The sequence below is a fragment of the Glycine max genome, chromosome 8, assembly GCF_000004515.6.
Source record: "Glycine max cultivar Williams 82 chromosome 8, Glycine_max_v4.0, whole genome shotgun sequence".
NCBI classification, from domain to species: domain Eukaryota; kingdom Viridiplantae; phylum Streptophyta; class Magnoliopsida; order Fabales; family Fabaceae; genus Glycine; species Glycine max.
Genome location: NC_038244.2, coordinates 14,430,583 through 14,452,195, shown reverse-complemented (window position 1 = coordinate 14,452,195; position 21,613 = coordinate 14,430,583). Strand labels below are relative to the sequence as shown.

Genomic DNA, 21,613 nt, shown 5'->3' with positions numbered 1-21,613 from the left:
TATTAAGCATCTCAATTTTAATTAAACAAGTTTATAACCTTATCGAATAAGTTGTAGATTAATTAAAATGATTTATCAAACATACTCATAAATATTGACAATCGTATTTAATCAGTTTTCTATTTTATGAAAAAGTTCAATGTAGTTTATTTTTAAATAAAAAAAATGTTAAATATTTTTTATCAACCTTCAAAAAAATATTGTTTTTTTTTCTATATTAGAAAATTAGTATTTTAGTTTGAGTACAATATAAACTAGTTGTTTTTTTTATATAATTAAAATTAATAATAAATAAATATTTTTTAATATTAAGATTATATTATGGATTTATAATTAAAATTGTAATATAATGTTTTTAATTAATTAATCAATTATCTAAAGTGAATAAAGCCAAGAAGAGGTTGAAAGAGAAGGGGGAAATCTCTTTTGTTCTATGTCTCTGTGAAGAAGCTCAAAGCGTTAAACTGCTTCTTCTTCTTCAATGGCGGCAGAATCATCTCGCAGTAGCGCTAAACGCCCCTTTATGGAAGAAGACGACGACGAATTCTCCAAAAAGCCACCGTAATTTCTTTTCCCCTTCTTCCCGCTCACAAGCCCTAATTTCATTCATTCTTATTGAGAAAATTCCGGTAATCGCTAGAATTGATTTTCAGACTTAGGTTATTGCATATTTGCTTCTGTGTTATTTTTATTCGGGGATTATTATCTTGTGGATCACCTCCAACGCCTATCAAGTTCAAATTTCTGGCCCCAAAATTTGGCCTTCTTCGAAGCTAGTTTACTTTAAATTCATTATGCTTGTGTATGAATACTGAATGCTTTGTAATATGTTTTGTGTTTTTTTATTAATTCATCCCACTAGCGGTAATATGTTGCGTTTGTGTGTGTCCCCTTTTGCTCGTTTTAGCTTTTTGAGATTATTGTTCTGATGAGTTTGTGGAACTAAATTTTGATATGCTTGCATTGAATTTATAAATTCATACAGAGCAAAAAGGGTTAGGTTTCCAAAGGGAAAGAAAGTGAAGCCAGGAGATGAAGTGGTGGTGGACAAAGCAAATGTTGAGGAGGGTGAAGAAGTTGACTTGGTGAATGCTAAAACTGCTACCAATGCTGCCAAAGAGCGGGAAAAACTCAGAAGGTTTCTAAAGGGAAAGAAAGTGAAGCCAGGAGATGAAGTAGTGGTGGACAAAGCAAATGTTGAGGAGGGTGAAGTTGACTTGATGAATCCTAAAATTGCGGCTGCCAAAGAGCGGGCAAAACTCAGAAATCAAATTACTGCTGAACTCCTTAGGGAGAGTGCTGGAGGTATCACAAACGATTTATCGGCTGCTGAAGTGACATATGAGGTTTGTTTTGAAGTTTTTCCTTAACTTATGGACCCGGATGAACTTTTTATCTGAATTAATCTTTACCATTTCTGTTGAATGCTTTTTTTTTTTTTTTTATGGATTCTAGTAGCGTCAATTGTATGCCTGGTAAATCTTGTCGTATGTTGGCTGTTGTTCGAATGTATTTTTGTAGCGTGATTCATTCCTAAATCGGCAGCAATTTTTATAGTAAAGGTATTGGCGCAGTGATCTGTTATTGGGTCTACATAAAGGATAGGCAGGCAGTGATAGGTGATATCTTGTGGCAGGATAATGAGAATTTTGTTGATGATGGGATTCAAATTGAGCCTTTCAACCTAGAGAAAGAAAGGGAAGAAGGTTATTTTGATGCTGCAGGAAATTTTGTTGAATATATAAGAGAGAACGAGATTAAGGTGAGGGATTTATATTGTTTTTCATTTTTTATTTGTGACTATTTCATTTAAGTTCTATTAATAAATTAAGGAGCCTTACAGGATGCATGGCTTGATAATGTTGAAGTTGATCCAAAATATGCTGCATTAAGCTCTGTAGCAACAGATGACGAAGATGAGGGGCCCCCAGACCTTTCCTCTAAAGATATTGGAATCATGAAGAGGCGCATTGCAAATGTTCTTGAACCTGGGGAAACAGTAAGCCTATATTTTGTCATTCTTAATTTTCTGATTTTGATGTCTTTGTTCTACTGAAGCATCATTGTAAAATACAATATATGTATTTGCCAGCTCACTCCAGAGTAGAAGCAGTAGATCATCTATTTATTGAGGCAAACATTTATTTTCTTTATGGCTTAGCAGTTGGGACATTTCTTGCTGAGGAACTTTATATCCTTATAATATATAGTTGTTAAAAGTTTATACTCTTTATGTGTAAAGAATAAGTAATTTTGATGTTGTGATTTTTAAGTTGGAACAAGTTAATGCAGAAAATAAGAGAAGTAAAATTTGCCGCTAACTCCTTAGTTACCTATGCTATTTTACTTTAACTTGATTTGGTACTCTCCCTCTCTCTCTCTCTCTCTCATTGTTAGCAGAGAAAAACCTGATGATTCTCAATTTACTAAACTAAAGGGATAATGGTGTTCGTAAAAATAAAAATGAAATTTATTGTTATAAAAAATTATATTTGGCATGTAACTAACTGCCATTATTAATTTTATATCATGTTCAATTACTTGATCTCTTTATATCTTTGTAATTCTAAGTCATTATACTTTAGTAGGATGCAATTTATCTATATATAATGCATCATCTACTTTGTTAAGGGGTGTTTGAGGATCATTTGCTGGGCTTTACTAACAGATAATTCTTCCAATAGGTCTTGCAAGCCTTGAGAAGGTTAAAAGGTAACAGTGACAGAAAAGCAAAAATGTCTGCTGAGACTAAGATTGTATTTGACCAGCTAACTGAGGATGCTATGAAGCTGATGGAGAATGGTGAATACAGTTAAGTTATTCTCACTGGGCTTTGTAGATATTAGGCATGGTTCAAACACGTAATCATTTAGATAGCCTGATGAGACCCTTTATGTATTGCAACTTGTTTTGCTTCATTTTTTTTAAAGTTGCATATTTCTACATGATGCTTAATTTTGGTTCTTTTACATTTTTTTCCAGATGTTTATCATGAAAAGCAAGAGGTTTTTGATCGTGAAGCAGGTCAGTGTTATACACAATGCTTTATTCTATTTATATTATATTTTATTGTTTTGTTCACATCTTTTAGTTCATGGTTTGTCATTAGAGTTACATTATATGCTGTTTGATTTTCTAACTTAGTTGGATTTAATTATTTGTTTTTTACTAATATGTTTCTGTTCAACTATGTTTTTATGATGGTCATGATGTGATATGACATAGAACTTACTGCCCAATTATCAATATCATACATAGTGTTGGTTAATTCTTGGTGTTTGAGAAAACTAGTTTTTGGACATCCATATTAAGCTTTAGATTTTGGGGCAGTATATTTAATCTCCATTTTTTCTTGGCTCTTCTTTCAATGATGATAAGAAGCAATGAAGGATACCTGTTTCATAGTACTACTACTAATTGCTCAATGCTTATGCCTTCTGTAATCTCCCTTTTTCAGAAGGATATGAGAAGTTAGCCCAGGCAAATTATGATATGTTTGCTGATGATGACGAGCATGATACCAGTAAGCCATCTACGGATGAAAATAATGCAGTTAGTCAATCTTCTTCAGATGCCATAAATTCTGGTCCTGAGGGTAAATACATTGCCTCTCTAAAATTGGCTTCTGAAATGGATTTTTTTGTTACTGATAAGAATTTTACTTAACATGGTTCTACTTCCCTTTCCAGGTGGAGCATCTCAAAGCGATTACGTGTATGATGAATCTTCTGGGTATGACTCTTCTCTTCCATCTAACATTTTGGAAATAATCTGATAGATATGTGACATTAGTTAATGAATTCTTTTGTCAAAAAAGTTGTTATAAGCTTGATCTGACATCAATTTATTTGATGGTCCAGGTACTATTACAGCAGCAATTTGGGCTATTATTATGATCCAAATACAAGGCTCTATTACTCAGCAGCATCGGGGCAATGGTATAGCACATTCATGATTCATGATTCATTTTAGTTTGTGTGGTGTGAATTTTCATTTTGATTGCTTTTGGCCTCTATTTATTTGCAAGTGTCCCAAACTACATGGCTTTGGATATGGCTTCTTTGCTCTTTTGTTTAAATTTTATTCTTGACTAATAGACAATTCTTGTTGGCAACTATATCAAGAGACGTGATACTTGTACTTAATCTTGATCTTGGAGCAAAAAAACATGCTTGGTGATCGGTACACTTCTATTATTCAAGGAACAAAAAGAACCTAAAAAGAAAGAGGGGGTCGGTTTTTGTCTATCTATAAATTTCTTACAATTTGTGGGGGATGCCATGTGGGATGGACCTTGCAATAGTAGCCATATAGTTCACAATCACTGTTCGTTGTTTGCCTTATTGCAAATCATGTTCATAGCTCACTGGGGATGTTTCTTTCTGTTTAAACACAGGTACTCCTTTAATGAGGAGACTAGCACATATGAAGAAGTTCACGAGGTTGCATCCAATGTGAGCTGAGTGACTGATTTAAGGGGGAGAATAGGCTATTTAGCATAGCCACAATCACTGTCTATCAGTGGCTCATCATGTACAGACCGAAGCACTCTTGATCTTTTTGTACGTTATGAGGGACTTTCTTCTTAGGTGCTACTGCAAATAGTTATGCTTTTATCTCTTCAAGGTTCCTATTTTATAGTAGCTTAAATTTTTCGCGTGTAAAAATTACTTAGAATGATCCCTTGAAGTTAGGAGCTATACAATGTTTACAACCTTAAACTAACTTTTTTTACCTAATTTTGCGTTACTTAATCCTCACAATTTCACACTTCAAAAGCCTTTCGCAATATGCATACTTTACATACATTTGCAGCAATAAGTAGTGGTAGTTAACCGTCAATTTCTTTAATCGCAAAGTTGGATTTTCATTCAGTCGTGTCGCGTCAATTAAATTAAATTTTATTAACAGACAAGATTCTTTTGAATTTATCATTACTAATAAACAGAATAATGTCAAAATAGGAACCTTCTTGATATAGGCACAGCTTCTCTCATCAAGCTAATACTATTAATGAGCTGACAAAAAAAATTATATATGCTAAACAAAATTAAAAAAATAAAAAACTTCAAGAATGAGTAACAGATCATTATAAAACATGCCAATATCCATCAGAAGATAATCATCTGGCTATATATGAACAGTATTTCACCATAGCTTAGAAGATCCGATGATGATCTCCAAAGAGTTTTTTTGCCATATAGGTCACTAATATAATAGGCAACTTAACTTTTTAGCCCATATAAAAAGTTCCCCTTCAACCCAATATAGGTAGTTTTATTTCAAAACTTATTATTTTATTGATTAAAGTAATAAATTAGAAAAAATTATAAATTTGAATTAAATAAAATTGATCAAAAACACATTAAAGCAACTATATGCATTCCCCCAATGTAAAATAAAAATGTTATTCATGATTCCACCATTATATTATAGCTTATAAATAAAGATAAACGTAATTCTCAATCTTTCAATTATTACTAGCATGAACCACCAATTATAGTCATCGTACCAAAATAATTTCACTACAATTATAAAATATTTTTTACTGCAATTATTCAATATTCTCTACTTTTATTAGTTTTATACACTTGTCTTTACGAAGATCCAAGGCTATCTTGAGTGAAAATCACCTTTATATTGATTGGTTAGATATAAACCTTAAGGATGTTTATGCCATTGTATGAATATTTTATTTTATGAATGAAAAATAATTTCATCTCATACCTCAAAATTATAAAAAAAAAAGGAATATTATTTAGAATAGATAAATGTTATTTTATTCCTTTTCATTTATATTCCATTTTTTCTTCTTTTATTTATTGAAACAGAAGTGTAAAAAGAATGCTTGATAATGTTCAAAATAAAAGCCATGCCACTGTGTCCCATGTTCACATTAAAAAGCACCACATTTTTCGGATTGCGCCGTCTTAAAGCGTTACAGAGAATGCGACCGAAGCAACGAAACTAATTTTGCGCCAGATGCTCTGAATTATGGCTGGCTTCGTAGGATCGAGAAAATTAAAATTATCTTATCACATTATTATTAGAGACAAAAGAAATAAAATTTTGTTTTGTCATCTATGAATATTTAATTATAGAATTAATTTCTTAATTATAATCTTTCACTTAATAAAAAATTCAATCAAATTTTCTAATAATTATTTAAAAACATTTAAATTTTATTATTATTAAAAATTCGATCACATCCTTTGATTATTTAAAAATATTATATCCGTCAACTTCTTTAGTTTGATAATAATATTGTTAAAGAATTAAATGACCTAATTAAACTAATAAATATTAACAAAATGATACGATTATAATATTTTTAAACCATTAGAGTAATTAGGTAAAAAATTTAATAATTAAGGTTTTCAATTAAAATATTATTAAATAATTGAAAAATCTTATTAAACTTTTTAATAATTATAGATTCAACTAAACTTATAATTTGTTTATAAGTTTTAAAAAAATAAATGCATTAATTAACATGTTTTGAGAAATTCAAGCACCACCCTGTTAGGCACGCTAAGGTAGGTTCGTTCGAGAGGAAATAAAAAAAATAAAATGAACCTTATTTCCAAAGTTTTTATGTGATAAACAGATACCGTTTGGCGTTGGTGTCGCGTGAACCAACGTGATCACCACCTTGTGGAATGCAAGCACTGTCCAATCCAATCCATGGCAAACGCCAATTCCTGAGATTCAGCGATTTCTCTATGTGAAAGCCTAACTAAAGACCACGATTTTCCGCATCTAGCGAGCGTAACACATGGCCGAGGAGATCAATGGCGGAACGTCCATGGACTCCACCGAATCGCGGTGGGTTATCCAGGACGAGGACGAGGACGCGTCGGATTTGGAGAACTTCGACGCTGATTTGAGATTTAGACGCCACGCTGGCGTGGTGGATTCCGAGGACGAAGATGATAACGCGGAACAGAGACTCATTCGCACTGGTCCTCGCATCGATTCCTTCGACGTCGAGGCTCTTGAAGTTCCCGGTGCTGCTCATAGAACTGACTATGAGGTCTCTCTTTCCTTTTTCTCTTTCAGATTCGGTTAGGTTGAAATTTCTGATGAAAGAATATTTAAATCAATCTAAAAGTTTTTTCTATATGTGGGGCCTTGTGAATTGTGATTGTTAGTTTAGTTTTATGACATGGTCTACAAATGGAAAATAAGGTGAAGAAAATTAGGTATGGAATTTAACATGGTTCAACCTGCAGTCTACGTTCGCGGCGGCCAAAACAGAGTGAAAGTTTACTGTTGACAGTCAAAATTAAACCAAGCAGCATTGCAACCTTAATGATGATCTTACAATTCAAGCTATTTTGCAACAATTTAGTGTTGTTACTTTTGTTGAGTTTCTGGATTATATGAATTTTAGTCTGTAAATCACTGATGTATTTTCTAATTGTTCGTGGTCTTGTGTCTGCTGTCCACCCCGTAAAGTGTCTTACTGGTCATCATGAGATTATATAGCTTGTTACTGTAGTGGAACATCAACATCTAATGTATTAATACTATTATCTGCTTGTTGTCTTCATTATATTTCATCGCAGGACATCAGTGTGGGTAAGAAAATTGTATTGGCTTTTCAGACACTTGGTGTTGTCTTTGGTGATGTGGGAACAAGTCCATTATATACGTTCAGTGTTATGTTTAGAAAGGCCCCTATTAATGGAAATGAAGACATTCTTGGAGCTTTATCACTTGTCTTGTACACTTTAATCTTGATTCCTTTAGTGAAGTACGTCCTGGTGGTTCTGTGGGCCAATGATGACGGTGAAGGTATATTAAATTAAATTGTTCTTGAATAAAGCTTCTCGCAGTTATGTCCTCAAAATCATACTTGTTCTAAAACCACTGCAGGTGGTACTTTTGCCTTGTACTCCTTGATCTGTCGTCATGCTAAGGTGAGTCTTCTCCCCAATCAGTTACCATCCGATGCCCGTATATCAAGCTTTAGGCTGAAGGTGCCATCCCCTGAGCTTGAAAGGTCATTAAAAATCAAGGAAAGACTTGAGAATTCTCTGACTCTGAAGAAGACTCTACTATTTTTCGTTCTTGCTGGTACTTCTATGGTTATTGCTAATGGTGTTGTTACACCAGCGATGTCAGGTTATATACTGATGCTACTTCATGTATACCTGTAATTTCTTCAGACTTGCTTTGGTCACTGTGTTCAGGATGATGTTAATACCATTTGCATATTGATATAATGATATGTTGTTGCTTGTATTGATGACCAGCTATTGTTTTCATTAACTCTTTCTTCTGTTTAGTTCTTTACAATAATTTTCTTTCTATTGTTGCTTTGCTGCAGTACTGTCATCTGTTGGTGGTTTAAAAGTTGGGGTAGATGCAATCAAGAAAGGTATTATGTAACCTATTAATGAACTCTATTATCTGTAATAGTTATTAATACCTAGATTGAATGTCAGATATCCACGGACACATCCAAAGAATTTCAGTTTAGACCCTTTATTTTTTCTGTCTTCTTTGGCTAAAATAAATCATCTAAGCTTAATGTAATATCACTGCTTCTATCTATTGACTTGGTTCGAGAGAATAAAAAGCCTTTTTTCAATAAAAAATCTGGGTTTTTTTAGATGGGTTGTGAGGTGGGTATATTATTAAGCTGATTTATATCCTTATGTTGTGATCATTTGTATGGTTGCTTGAATCTTTTCTTCGCTTTTTGACTCTGCAGATGAAGTGGTGATGATTTCAGTTGCCTGCCTTATCATTTTGTTCAGTGTACAAAAGTATGGAACAAGTAAAATGGGACTTGCAGTAGGACCTGCTTTGTTCTTATGGTTTTGTTCTCTTGCGGGCATCGGGATATATAATCTTGTCAAATATGACAGTAGTGTCTTGAGGGCATTTAATCCGATTCACATCTACTATTTCTTCAAGAGGAACTCAACTAAAGCATGGTATTCTCTAGGTGGTTGCCTTCTGAGTGCAACTGGTAAACACATACATGCAAGATCTTGATACTGAGAATGCAATAATACTATCCATTTTGTCCTATCATTTATGTAAATTTGGTTCTACTAGTCTGTTTTTATTTGTTTTAAAAACAATGCATTGCAAGCAATTATAAATATCATTGTACAGGTTTTCATTTAGTGTTTGATGCTATCTGAGGAGAAATAGTCAGAATATTTTTGAGGTTTATTGATAAACTATTCTGTCACTGTAATCCTTATCAGCTTGCGAATCGCGATAACTTGATAGTTGATATTTTAATGTGATAAAATTGCAATACAAATGTAACTATTGATGGAATATGCACAACCTATTCAACTATTAATTGACATAAATACTGACTGTTTCATATTGCAGGTTCTGAGGCCATGTTTGCAGATCTTTGCTACTTTTCTGTACGTTCAGTTCAGGTAGTAGATTTTGTGTTTGTCATATTTATTTGACTGTCATGCTTTCATTTCTTTTATTTCCTGTGTGCTCGTGAACAAATATGCTGGTGAAACTGATGATGCTAATTTGCAGCTTTCATTTGTCTTTCTTGTTTTGCCGTGCCTACTATTGGGTTATTTGGGTCAAGCTGCATACCTTATGGAAAACCATGCTGATGCTGGTCAAGCCTTTTTTTCTTCTGTTCCAAGTGAGTGTCAATATTATCACTCTTTACAGTGTGCTGGTTTTTGCAATTTACAGGATCTTCAAGTAATGATATTCTCTGTCTGCAGGTGGTGCATTCTGGCCAACTTTCCTTATTGCTAACATTGCGGCACTTATTGCGAGTCGGGCTATGACAACAGCAACATTTTCATGTATAAAGCAATCAACTGCACTTGGTTGTTTCCCTCGTCTTAAAATCATTCATACTTCTCGGAAATTTATGGGCCAGATCTATATCCCTGTGATAAACTGGTTCCTCTTGGCTCTTTCCCTGGTGCTTGTCTGCACTATATCTAGCATTGACGAGATTGGAAATGCCTATGGTAATGAACATATCAATTTATTTTTATTCCTGCATAAAACTTATCAGCCATGTTTACGTAAGATAGTCAAATTGAAACTTGGTGATAATGTTAATATCACATTTTTATTATATACTATCACAATAAAACAGTTTGCATCAGTAGCTTGTATTACTGTAATTATTTGGAAAGGCATTAAACTGCTCTCCTAGTATTTCCTTTTTATTTGTAATCTTAATATTTCCTTTGCATGTCCTCAGTTATAGTTGAGAAATAATAATACAACTGGAGCCTTGTATAAGAGGACCCAATTTGCATAGAAGTTAGAAGAATCCATGCACACTGAGACCTAAAACCCCATCATTGCACTGCTTTTTATATGCTGGCTGTAAACTTTGAATGATAACATTTTGTGTATATATGTTTCCATCATCAAGACTTGTAAGAAGTGGTGATTGTCATTTTATTACGAATGGCTGTGGCTCACAATGTCACATTGAGGAAACTTATTCAAGTTTATAAAAATTGAATTGATCCTGATTGATAATAACTTGATTTGGCAAGCTAGATAGGGGGATGTAGACAGGTGGATAGTTTACCTTTCTTTAGCTTTTAGGCACTTATGATAATGTATTCATATTCGGCTTGTTCCTTATCCCCTTTCAGGCATTGCTGAGCTTGGGGTGATGATGATGACCACTATTTTAGCAACCCTTGTCATGCTTCTTATATGGCAGATACACATCATCATTGTGCTGAGTTTTGTGGTAGTCTTCTTGGGATTGGAATTAACTTTTTTTTCATCTGTCCTGTGGAGTGTGACTGATGGAAGTTGGATTATATTGGTCTTTGCTATAATAATGTTTCTTATAATGTATGTATGGAATTATGGAAGCAATCTCAAGTACGAAACTGAAGTCAAGCAAAGGCTGTCGACGGATTTGATGCAAGAATTAGGTTGTAATCTAGGGACAATCCGGGCTCCTGGGATTGGTTTGCTTTATAATGAGTTGGTCAAAGGAATACCGGCAATTTTTGGCCATTTTCTGACCACACTTCCTGCAATACACTCCATGATTATATTTGTGAGTATCAAGTATGTTCCTGTTCCTATGGTGCCACAAAGTGAAAGGTTCCTTTTTCGGCGAGTCTGCCCCAAAAGCTACCATATATTTCGTTGTATTGCCAGGTATTCTCACATGTGTTTCTTCACACCTGCTATGTGTGTAGTATTAGATCAGTGGTGATTCAAACCTTTACATTCGTTCTAAGTGGTCTAAGGAAAAGTTGAATGGATTGTGAAAATGAGGTCCTATATATTACTTTAGTGAATGATGTATTGTATCCTCTTAATAAAAATGTGCTAGTGCAATAGGTTCATGTGAAACTGAGCATCTCATTAAGGGATAATTTAGTGAATATGTATTTTATCCTCTTAATAAAAATGTCTTTTTGTCTGAATTTTTATATCAACAGGTATGGTTACAAAGATGTTCGGAAAGAAAATCACCAGACTTTTGAGCAGCTGCTGATTGAGAGCCTAGAGAAGTTTATACGTCGTGAGGCTCAGGAGAGGTCACTGGAGAGTGATGGGGATGGTGATACTGGTTCAGAGGATGAGTACCCTAATTCTAGGGTTCTCATAGCTCCCAATGGGAGCGTTTACTCACTTGGTGTTCCTCTTCTTGCTGGTTTTAAGGATACAAGCAACCCCGTTTTAGAAGAAAGCACATTAGACGTGATAAGCCCGGTATCCACTGATCCCCTGGTGTTTGATGCTGAGCAGAGCCTTGAGAGTGAGTTATCTTTTATTCATAAGGCTAAAGAATCTGGTGTTGTGTATCTTCTTGGTCATGGGGATATAAGAGCAAGGAAGGAGTCGTGGTTTATCAAGAAGTTAGTTATAAACTATTTTTATGCCTTTTTGAGAAAGAACTGCAGAAGGGGGATCACAACTTTAAGTGTACCACACTCACATTTGATGCAAGTTAGCATGACATACATGGTTTGAAAATCAATCAATTTTGCAGCCCAAATAAAACGAGTGGCAATTCTCTTGAAAGCTACAGTTTGATAGCAATGAAGGGTCCCTGGAAAGGTCTTATTTTGGATTGCTCAATCTGAAATGTTCGATCCTTTCTAGCCATTTTGGATCTCCAAATTGTTTATTGTCCTTCCAGCGCGAGAATCCGGAAGTAGTCCTGATGTTTGTTGTCGTTGTGGATTCACCATCTGCATATATGGGATTAGAAAAAGGCTGATAACAAAGAGAAAATGTTAAAAACTAACATCCCTCCCTATGCATACAATGCACATTTGCGAATGTGTCAAATTCAACTTAAACGCAAGAACCATGGACATCGAGTATTGTACAGTGGCATGCCATTGCCCTTAGTTTTCTTATTCTATCACCTTTATTTGTTGTTTACCTTCCCAACTCTGACTAGGCATTTTCTTGATTGAAACACAAATGAGATCATATCTTTTTTTTTATTTGAAAATTTTCATTATGTATATGTATGTTACCCTTTTTGGTCTTTAATATAGCACTAAATTCACGAGTTGGGATAAAAACACTAACTGGTAGGTCTGAAGCTTTCACCGATTCGTGAATTGTGTCCTTTCTCTGATTCACATATTATAGTTAAAAAAAGGAATCAGAATTCAAATGCATCGAAGTTTTCGAATTAACCATCGGACCTGCTAAGAGATGTAATATGAAAAATAACAAACGCTTTTGCCTCAAGAGAACGCGTGTAGAGTACTATACAAATTTACGAATCTTTAAGGATGAAATGTTCGAAGCCACCATGAAACAAAGATGATCTCATCATGAATGTTGAAAGTCACACGAAAACAATCGAAGTATAGTGATTTTACTATCAAATTCAACCAAATTAAAAAATCTCAGATTGAATTAAATCAGGTTATAATAATTTTGCTGTCAGACTCAGTCTAATTAAAAAATATCAAATTACATTAAGTCGGGTTCTAATAATTTTATTGCCAAACTCAACCTAATCTAATTCGATCGATTGGATTGAGTTAGCTTAATTGAGTTATGAAATTTAAAAATTAAAATTTTTATAACAGATTTTTTAAAATGATTTTCTTTAAAATGTCCAATATAATTACATTTGAGTATGTAAATTTGTTGCATAAAAAGAGTTAAGATTTTTATTTTTTAAATTTTATTATATTATTATTAATAATATTAATATTTTTTATTTTTTACTATTGTACGACCGGGTCGGGTTAGTGCGCTAAATGCTCTACAATTAACCAGTAATAAGTGGGTGAAAGTATTAATTTTTTTATACAATTGACAATGGACTTTTTCATTGATAATTTTGACCTCAACAATAATATTGAGGGAAAGGCCCTCAATAATCTGTGAGTAAAAATAGCGCAATTTTAAATTTATGGTGAGATAAAAGCCATCAATAATAAGCTTATCTAAAAAGAAAAGCCATCTGTTATAAAGTAGGATTGTTTATAATGGAGTTTACGGTGGGCTAATTAGAGAGCTTGGCCTCTTAATAATTGTCTATTTTCTTATTAAATTTATATATGTTTAAAAAATTAACAATACCTTCTATCAATTAACAATACCTATACCTGAACATATTAATTAATCGGCTTCATTGTTTTTTACTCTCAATTTTTTAATTTTAAAAAAAATTTAACCCAACAAATTAATCTAGTGTACTTCACCTCTAATTTATAAGAAATTTACAAGTTTTACTTTCTATTATTTTTTTCCTAACATAATTATACTTTTATCTCAAATATATTACTTTTTTGACAAATTTTACATTCAATTTTTCATTTTTTGCAAATTTTATCCCAACTTTTATACTTATTAATGAAAAAAATCGGGGTAAAATTTACAAATTTATTAAAAGTTGAAAAAAATGTATCAATTAAAAAATATTAAGATAAAATTCACCAAAAATTAAAATAAAATATACAATTAAGTCTAATTAATTCCAAAAATAATCAATTCATTTTTTTATTCCCTAATTAGTGATCTTAGAATACTAATTAGCATTTTTGCTTTTTTTATATCTGTTTTTTATTTTTTAAAAAAACATTAATTTGATCCACATCCCAAATATAATATTTTTCACACGCCTGAATCCATATAATTAAAATCTAATAAAATTTGTATAAAACACATACTTCAATCATAAAAAATCATGAAAATAAATTCTTGACATGCATTGCATTGATCTATACATACAAATTTTATAGACAGGTATAAGAGAAATTCTTGTATACATTATGATACCATGTTTGTACAATAATAAAAGCACATAATTTTAATTATGAAAATAAAATTTTCACAAAAACATATACTTCAATCATAAAAAAATCATAAAAATAAATTTTTGAATATACATTCATCATTCTTATAAATATTTTTTTTACAAATTTTTTTTCTAATTAAGATAAATATAATATAAAAAATATAAAATAAAATAAAGTCATGTCACCATTAAGACAGAGACTTTATTATATAATTAATCAAGGAAATCATGGTTGTTGAAAGATTCATCAGCATGATCCACTTTGGGAAGAGATTGATGCACATGGCCGACGACGACAATGGAAAAAGAAACACAGACAATCTATTCAATGATCCTCATAAGATGAGATCTTCAACAATTTACAGCTAAACTGTGCACCTGTTTGTTGGGTGAAGGATACAGGTGGAGGAGACCGCATGACAAGCTTGGACAGGAGATTGAAAGATGGTAACCAACAGAAATTAGGTAAAAAAAAAAAAAGTGGAGTGTACGATGATAGATGAATGGACGAAGAAGAAATTAAAATGGGACAAAAGGATGAAGGATACGTCTGTTGAAGAAGTTTATGGCTACATTGAGAGATAGGAATTGTTTCTATTTGGTGCGGCGGCGAAGTGAAAGGTTTGCAGTTTGTAGCTAGGTTTAGATGTTGTGTTACATGACCATAAGAAAAAGGTTAATAACCCTACCAAAGTTGGGTTTGTGTGAATGTACTTAAAGTGGTTATGACACGTGAATCACCGTGTGTCTAGGTCATACTGTTGGTGAAGGCACGTGATGTGTCAAAAAAATATTAAACAGAACCGATTCGAAGATCTCAAGCTGTACCAAAAGAATTATGTTGTGTGGAAATTGCATTGGATTAGGAAAAAGAGGTCCTTTTTATGTGAAAAAAAAAATGAGGTTTTTTACGTTTTTTTTGTTACAGTGTATATATATATATATATTAACGTGCCGTCGCAAACTTGCAATTGACTACTTTTTTTAAGCGAAATAATTTAGAGGAATTGACTACTTAGCACCTCATTAAGGGGATAATTTAGTGAAATAGTAATGTATTTTACCCTCTTAATAAAAACGTCTTTTTGTTTTATTTTTGTCAACAGGCATAAGGCCAAGGATTTGTCAAAAAAAAAAAAAAAGGTATAAGGCCAAGGAAGGACTCAGGGTTTACGAAGCTAATTATAAACTATTTTAGTATTTTTACACCTTTTTGAGAAAGCACTGCAGAAGTGATCACAACTTTATGTAGACTTGCATTGAAATAGTGGAAACAGAAATGGGTGAAAAAAATTGAAATTTAAATAGTTAGAAAAATAGAATGAAAAAATATCTCTAGAAGTAAACTTCTCTCTCTTTTTCCTCTCCTACTTTCTTTACAATCAAATGAAAGAAAATGCATCATTATCTACATTTTTTTATCTCTCTATCTTCATTTCTCTCAACCAAATTATAAAGGACATAAAAGTCATTCAAAGATTTTTCTGTGAAAATTTTCTACTTTTTTTTAAAAGAAAAACAATGCTCTTATTAGGCATTAGATTAATTCACAATATTACTCTACTGTTTTTGATTCATAGAAATCATATTAATTTCTTGTTTTTTTTAATAACCATTTTTCACTTGCTTCCACTGCCAGTTTTATTTATTTTTTAATATTTTGGTTACATAAAAATTTGAAAAAAAACTAAATATTAATTTTACAACAAAATAATCGAGTATCTCTGTTTAACAACACATTTATAAAATAATATACAACAACCTTCAATATTATAATCACATTAGTTGTTAGTATTAATAAACTGACCTTAGTCCTTAATATAATTATAGTTATTATAAATTGACTCAAATTTTAAAAAGTATCAATTTGTTATACAAGTTTTGTTTAAGGATAGCAATGCTCTATTCAAATCATCATTCTCACTTTAAGTTAGCCAAAGAATGTATCATTCATCCAGGGCATTGATACTTTGATTTTAATTCTCAAGTATGCTGTGAACATCTTCATATTGACTCGTTTATTATCGACATCTAGAAGAAATCATTTGTCATGAAAAATGGAAATCACCCACAAAATGTCATACGCATCATAGACATAAATCCCAACAAAACTCCGCATGAATTGAGTCCGCGAAATTCTTGACAAAAACAGTGCTCTCTTATGAATAGAGATCGCTAATAGTATTACATTAGTTTATGGGCAAATTCTACAACATGCAGGGCCACCAGGCACGCACAGACATGGCTCTCCAATATTCACCATTAAGGCCTAAGGGGCTGCAGAAACTCACCTATTGACGAGAAGGGATAACTTATAACATCAATAATTGTTTTAAAACCTATCTTATATACGAGTATATAAGATTTTATAACAGTTTAATCCGTTAAAGGACATACCATGGACTCCAGATAACCACTCTTTTGCCTTTATATGATGTAATAAGAACTCCTTCAGCTGCTATCTTCTTGATCTGTCACTTAACCCACCAAGGGTCATGTAAATCAAATAATAGTATCGAAAATGCATAATGATTGCTAAGTGAACAACAAGCATACTAAGGGAAGAAAATGTCCATCATCATATTTAAGTTCTTTTCTTTTGGTACATTTCATGTTTATGTATTTTAAGTGCATGTATCTAGCAGTTCAAAGGTATAACTATGAGCAACAACATAGCATTTAGTTAGCAATTCTACTAGTGATGAAAAGTTGAGTTTTAAGACAGATATATAGAAACTCAAAGTCTCAAACTGTTCTCTAACATTTTAATTAGTAATATTAAGAGGTAACGGATATTGCAACGACGTTATAATGAATCCTTACTATCAGTTCTGTTAAAATGGGATGGTCTGAGGAGTAAAATATTGAAACGAAGAAAAACCAATGAAGCACGCAATTTTATGAAAATTAGACCAGCCACAAAACATAGAAGGATTTTCAAATTCTCATTTATTAATGTTCCAAGTATCAATAAAGGAGATTATTAAGTGGCAGATTGAGGAGAAAATAATGCAAACATTGCACATGAAAAGGAATCAAATGACTACAAAATCCCCTCAATATTCACGCACCTTTTCCAACATCCTTCATTTGTTTTGTTGAGGAGAAAAACAGATATATGGATATCCTATTTTTACAAAAACACCCATTTGGCACTTCTCTCTATATTGCATAAAACTTCATAAAAACCAAATACAGTGACATTTGCAACATTGGACAACCACAAAAAAAAAAAAAAAAAATACCATACCTCGAAGGGTAGAAGTAAAACCACATGTAGTTAAATGCTGTGCAAGTTCCTCCCCCAATTGCTTTAGACCATCTGGTGCAGTTTTTTGTTCAGGCACAAGGGAAACGGTTGCTGTCTCGGATGTCAAATTTACATGAGCAGATAACACTTGCGGCTGTCCACAGTCCACTCCATTAATCATCAAACATAAACTTAGGTTATATTCAAAGATACTCCCTCTCGAATATAAGCAACAAAAGTATTTTTTTTTTTCAAATATAAATTAATCTCAACTACTCATGTCTTATTTAATGAGACTATTTTCAAAAATCAAAATATCATTCATCTAATAAGTTAAAAGACTTTAGTAAAAATGTTTATTTTTTAAATGAGACTCACATACTTTTACTTTTAATAAAGATAACAAATTCCTTAATAAGTGTGAAATATTTCTTTTATACGCGAAGGAGTATAGCATAAGGAGGGAGTATAGCATAAGAAACTGTAATGGATTGAAATTGAAACTAGATAAATAAAACTGTAACTATATCTATTACTTACTCGGCTTTCTAGAATTTTTTTGACGCTATTTGTACATCCCTCGCACATCATTCCCTAGAAAGAGTGAGAAGTGAATTTTAATTTCTATAATTTGATTTGATTCCGTTCCAGAAAAATGGAAATAGAAGAGGTGAAACAAACCCCAACATGGAGAGTAATGACGGCGTCGTCACCGGCGGAAGAGCACCGCGGAGGCGAAACGGAGTTGAGGCGGCGATGAAGTGGTCTAATAACACTGACTCTGCCTCTGACGAAATGATGCTTCTGCTTCAGAGGTTTGAAAAGCGCTATCTGTGTCACCGTCAAAGACGACGCAGAATCCATTGCGATCGGAAATGGAATCGGAATTGAAAGAGAAGAAGACATTATTAGCACGGACACGAAGCACCTCTCACAACCTCAACCAGGGAAGACCAATTACTCAACTCTTTTGTTATCGTCTATGATACATCCGTAAAATATAGAAATAAAAGTCAGTTTAAAATAAGTGTTTTTTTTAATAAGTAAATAGAATTTACTTATTAAAATAAATAGAAAGTTATTTTTTTAAGCAAAAATAATTTAAATGAAATATATTAAAATTTTAAAAAAAAATATTTAATTAAAATAAGCATTTTTTTAATAAATAAGGTTGAACAAACTGAATAAAAAGCTACAATAGTTATTACTAGTTTAAAAATTTATCGTTTATCAAAATAATTCAAATGAATAATAAATTTTTAATACGTATAATAAAAATGCACGCTGGAAAATTCATTATTAAAACTCACTCTTAGTTTTTAATTTATTTAAGTAATTATATTTTTTCTTATAAACATGTTAGTTGTTAAATTTTGTTAGTAAAAATATTTGTCAAGTCTTTCATTTTTTTTTCTTTCCTCATCAAATAGTAATTGTATGTGACTCGATGAAAGTAATATTATAATTTTAGGTCTTATGCGGATAAAAAATAATATTTCGAGACTTATTTATAAAACATTTTAATTGTTGTAACAAACACAAATTTTAATTGAAAAAAATAATCCTAACATAATGTTTAAAGAGTTTAATGCTCATGAATTGACCGTCTAAAGTAATTTTATATTATTATCTAATAATAAATTATTGTTATTATAAATTTTAAAATATTATAAAAGACAACAAATTTATCATATATTATGGATTATGATTGGATGATAATGTAAAATTACTTTATATTATTAATACATAATATGATGTTTTAAATGAATAATTTCATATAAAAGATAATATTGTGATTATAAAAAAGCCAAATGACCTATTTGGTCATACATCTTATTTTTTTCAATTTGGTCTTCTATGTTAAAAAAAAAAACAAAATGATCCTTTGTCAATGTAAACTTAACACCATTATTGAAAATAAGATAATAACAGTTAAAAACCACCAGAAAATATAAGTTTTTTTCTTCCATTCATCTTATTCTTATTCTTCTTTTTCCTTCCTCCTCCTTCATCTTTCGCCATTCATCTCCAACTCAACAACGTACAAGAAAAATCTTCAAATCAAGAATACCAACCATACTCACAATCCAAAACAAGAATGTATAGTTCCAAAAACAAGAATGAATGGTCTCAAAATGATGGAAAGTTAACTCAAAACAACTCCTTAATTTCTCAATCAGGGTTCAATCTAATTTTTTACCTCATTCTCTGCTCCTACCTCCATTGTCAACAAGGGCCAACTCCCTATGCAGCACGACATCCTCGCACTCCTCGACATTTGCAAGGAGTACCTCAAGCACATGATCTTGCATTCGAGTTTGTTGTTGCAAACCTCCTTCGTGACACAACAGTAATCGTAAAGGCTCTTCCTCTCTCCAAACTACCATCACCTCTCAATGGCTCAGCACCACCAGCTTCACCACTAGCATCTCCATCATAAATGACGTCGTCAATTCCCAACTCAACCATAAAACGACATAGTTGTCGCCACCAAACGACAATAAGAAAGAGGAAAATCGCACTCAAGAGAATCTCCTCCCTTCTTAGAATGAGATTCTAGAATCTTTCAAATCGAATGAGAGATGGAAGAAAGAGAGAAGAATAAGAGGAAGAAGGGAAAGCACGAATCATTTGTTGAAAGAGGCACATTCGACAATTTCAATTCGATGAAGTCATGCGTTTGAGCTTGGGTTGACTTGGAGGCCAACATTAAGAAGGATTATTACTTTGACCTAGGTTTTTGAGATCTTCGTTTATGATTTATAGTGTGAGAAAGTTGTTGAAAGGCATAGATGAGAGGAGAACAATCTTGAATGTGGGAAGATGGTTGTGTTTTTCAAATTTGTAAATGGTATAATAATGACGACTAAAAATCGCTAATATCTTAATTTCATTAATGATGTTAAGTTTCCACTGACGGAATAATCATTTTGGTCATTTTCAAAAATATATATGACCAAATTAAACTTTCTAAGAGATAAAAAAATCAAACTAAACCAAATAAATAAAATAAATGATCAAATAAGTCATCTAACCTTTAAAAATAAATAAAGATACTCCATTGTTACTTAACATATATTTAGACAAAATAACTTAAAATTCCACTATCATTTTTTTTAAAAAATAATATAAATTTGTTGATGCTAAATTATTTAGTTCTTGTAAATCTTGGGCCAAACAATTAATAGGGTTAGATTATTTTGGACATAGATATACTTTTAGGTCTTGTGTTAGTTGTATGGATCTTAGGAGTGACTATGGATCCAATCCAAACCAATGATTCAATAAATCCAAACTAAACCAAAGAAAAAAAGTTATAAATTTGTTGATGTTAAATTATTTGTGTCTTGTAGACCTTCAGCCAAACAATTAATACGGTTAGATTATTTTGGTCATAGACATATATTTTAGATCTTGTGTCAGTTGTATGGGTCATGACTATAAGTCCAATCCAAACTAATGACAAGATAAATCCGAAAAAAAAAATCAAAGACAAAATATTCGATTGGTTTGAACTATCAGTTTAGTTTGGATTTAAAAATTACAAACTCGGTGACTTCTGTTCAAATATAATATTTGAGTCCTGCAAAATTCGAGCTAACTCAAACTTATATATATATATATGTATATATGAGGTGTTCACAAGTTCAAGTCAACTTGGTGGCCCAACATAACCCAATTATATTAGGTTGGGTCTTCTACGTGTTTAGGTTGAATCCAACCCAACCTGATTAAGATCCAATCATATATGAGTTGGATAATGAGTTCTATTTTTTTTCAATCCGATCAAACTCAAATCATACAATTATTTTTTTTATATATAAGTTAATTATTAAATACAAAACATATTAATTTTTAGCTCACATAGTTCATTAAATTATTAAATTAAACCATCCATGATTTTTTTTTCTTTTTAAAGTTGTTTATATTTCTATATTGAATTTGTTTATGTTTTCTCATGCTAATACAATACTTTTATTTCAATCTAAAATAAAAATATCGTATAAGCATTCAAATTATTAATTATATTAGTAACATATTATTACAATTTAATTTCTTTTGAGTGTATTTAGTCATTATATACTTACAAAAAGTAT

At 31.8% G+C, this 21,613-nt stretch overlaps 3 protein-coding genes across 4 annotated transcripts; 2 read left to right on the top strand and 1 right to left on the bottom strand.

Annotated features, from left to right (window-relative positions):
- The first annotated feature begins 402 nt into the window (after window positions 1-402).
- On the top strand, window positions 403-4,739 carry LOC100788722 (CD2 antigen cytoplasmic tail-binding protein 2). The gene is made up of 10 exons (XM_003531501.4): window positions 403-561; window positions 986-1,346; window positions 1,637-1,762; window positions 1,844-1,999; window positions 2,685-2,811; window positions 2,983-3,024; window positions 3,458-3,595; window positions 3,690-3,732; window positions 3,861-3,938; window positions 4,397-4,739. The coding sequence occupies exons 1-10, from the start codon at window positions 482-484 to the stop codon at window positions 4,461-4,463; spliced, it is 1,218 nt and encodes a 405-aa protein (XP_003531549.1). The 5' UTR covers window positions 403-481; the 3' UTR covers window positions 4,464-4,739.
- Window positions 4,740-6,533: 1,794 nt separating this feature from the next.
- LOC100788190 (potassium transporter 7) lies at window positions 6,534-12,449 on the top strand. The gene is made up of 10 exons (XM_003531500.5): window positions 6,534-7,033; window positions 7,569-7,797; window positions 7,879-8,127; window positions 8,333-8,383; window positions 8,720-8,980; window positions 9,358-9,410; window positions 9,523-9,637; window positions 9,723-9,977; window positions 10,623-11,145; window positions 11,433-12,449. The coding sequence occupies exons 1-10, from the start codon at window positions 6,776-6,778 to the stop codon at window positions 11,965-11,967; spliced, it is 2,529 nt and encodes an 842-aa protein (XP_003531548.1). The 5' UTR covers window positions 6,534-6,775; the 3' UTR covers window positions 11,968-12,449.
- Window positions 12,450-16,347: 3,898 nt separating this feature from the next.
- LOC100527143 (heavy-metal-associated domain-containing protein) lies at window positions 16,348-18,511 on the bottom strand. 2 transcript variants are annotated; one of them, NM_001362436.1, is made up of 5 exons: window positions 18,198-18,511; window positions 18,057-18,110; window positions 17,517-17,670; window positions 16,664-16,743; window positions 16,348-16,557 (listed from the first exon to the last, which is right to left on the bottom strand). In NM_001362436.1, exons 1-4 carry the CDS (start codon window positions 18,420-18,422, stop codon window positions 16,718-16,720), a joined length of 459 nt encoding a protein of 152 aa, NP_001349365.1. In that variant the 5' UTR covers window positions 18,423-18,511; the 3' UTR covers window positions 16,348-16,557; window positions 16,664-16,717. The 2 variants fall into 2 exon arrangements, with proteins under 2 accessions (NP_001349365.1, NP_001235530.1); NM_001248601.3 differs by having other exon boundaries at window positions 16,664-16,737.
- Window positions 18,512-21,613: the final 3,102 nt, after the last annotated feature.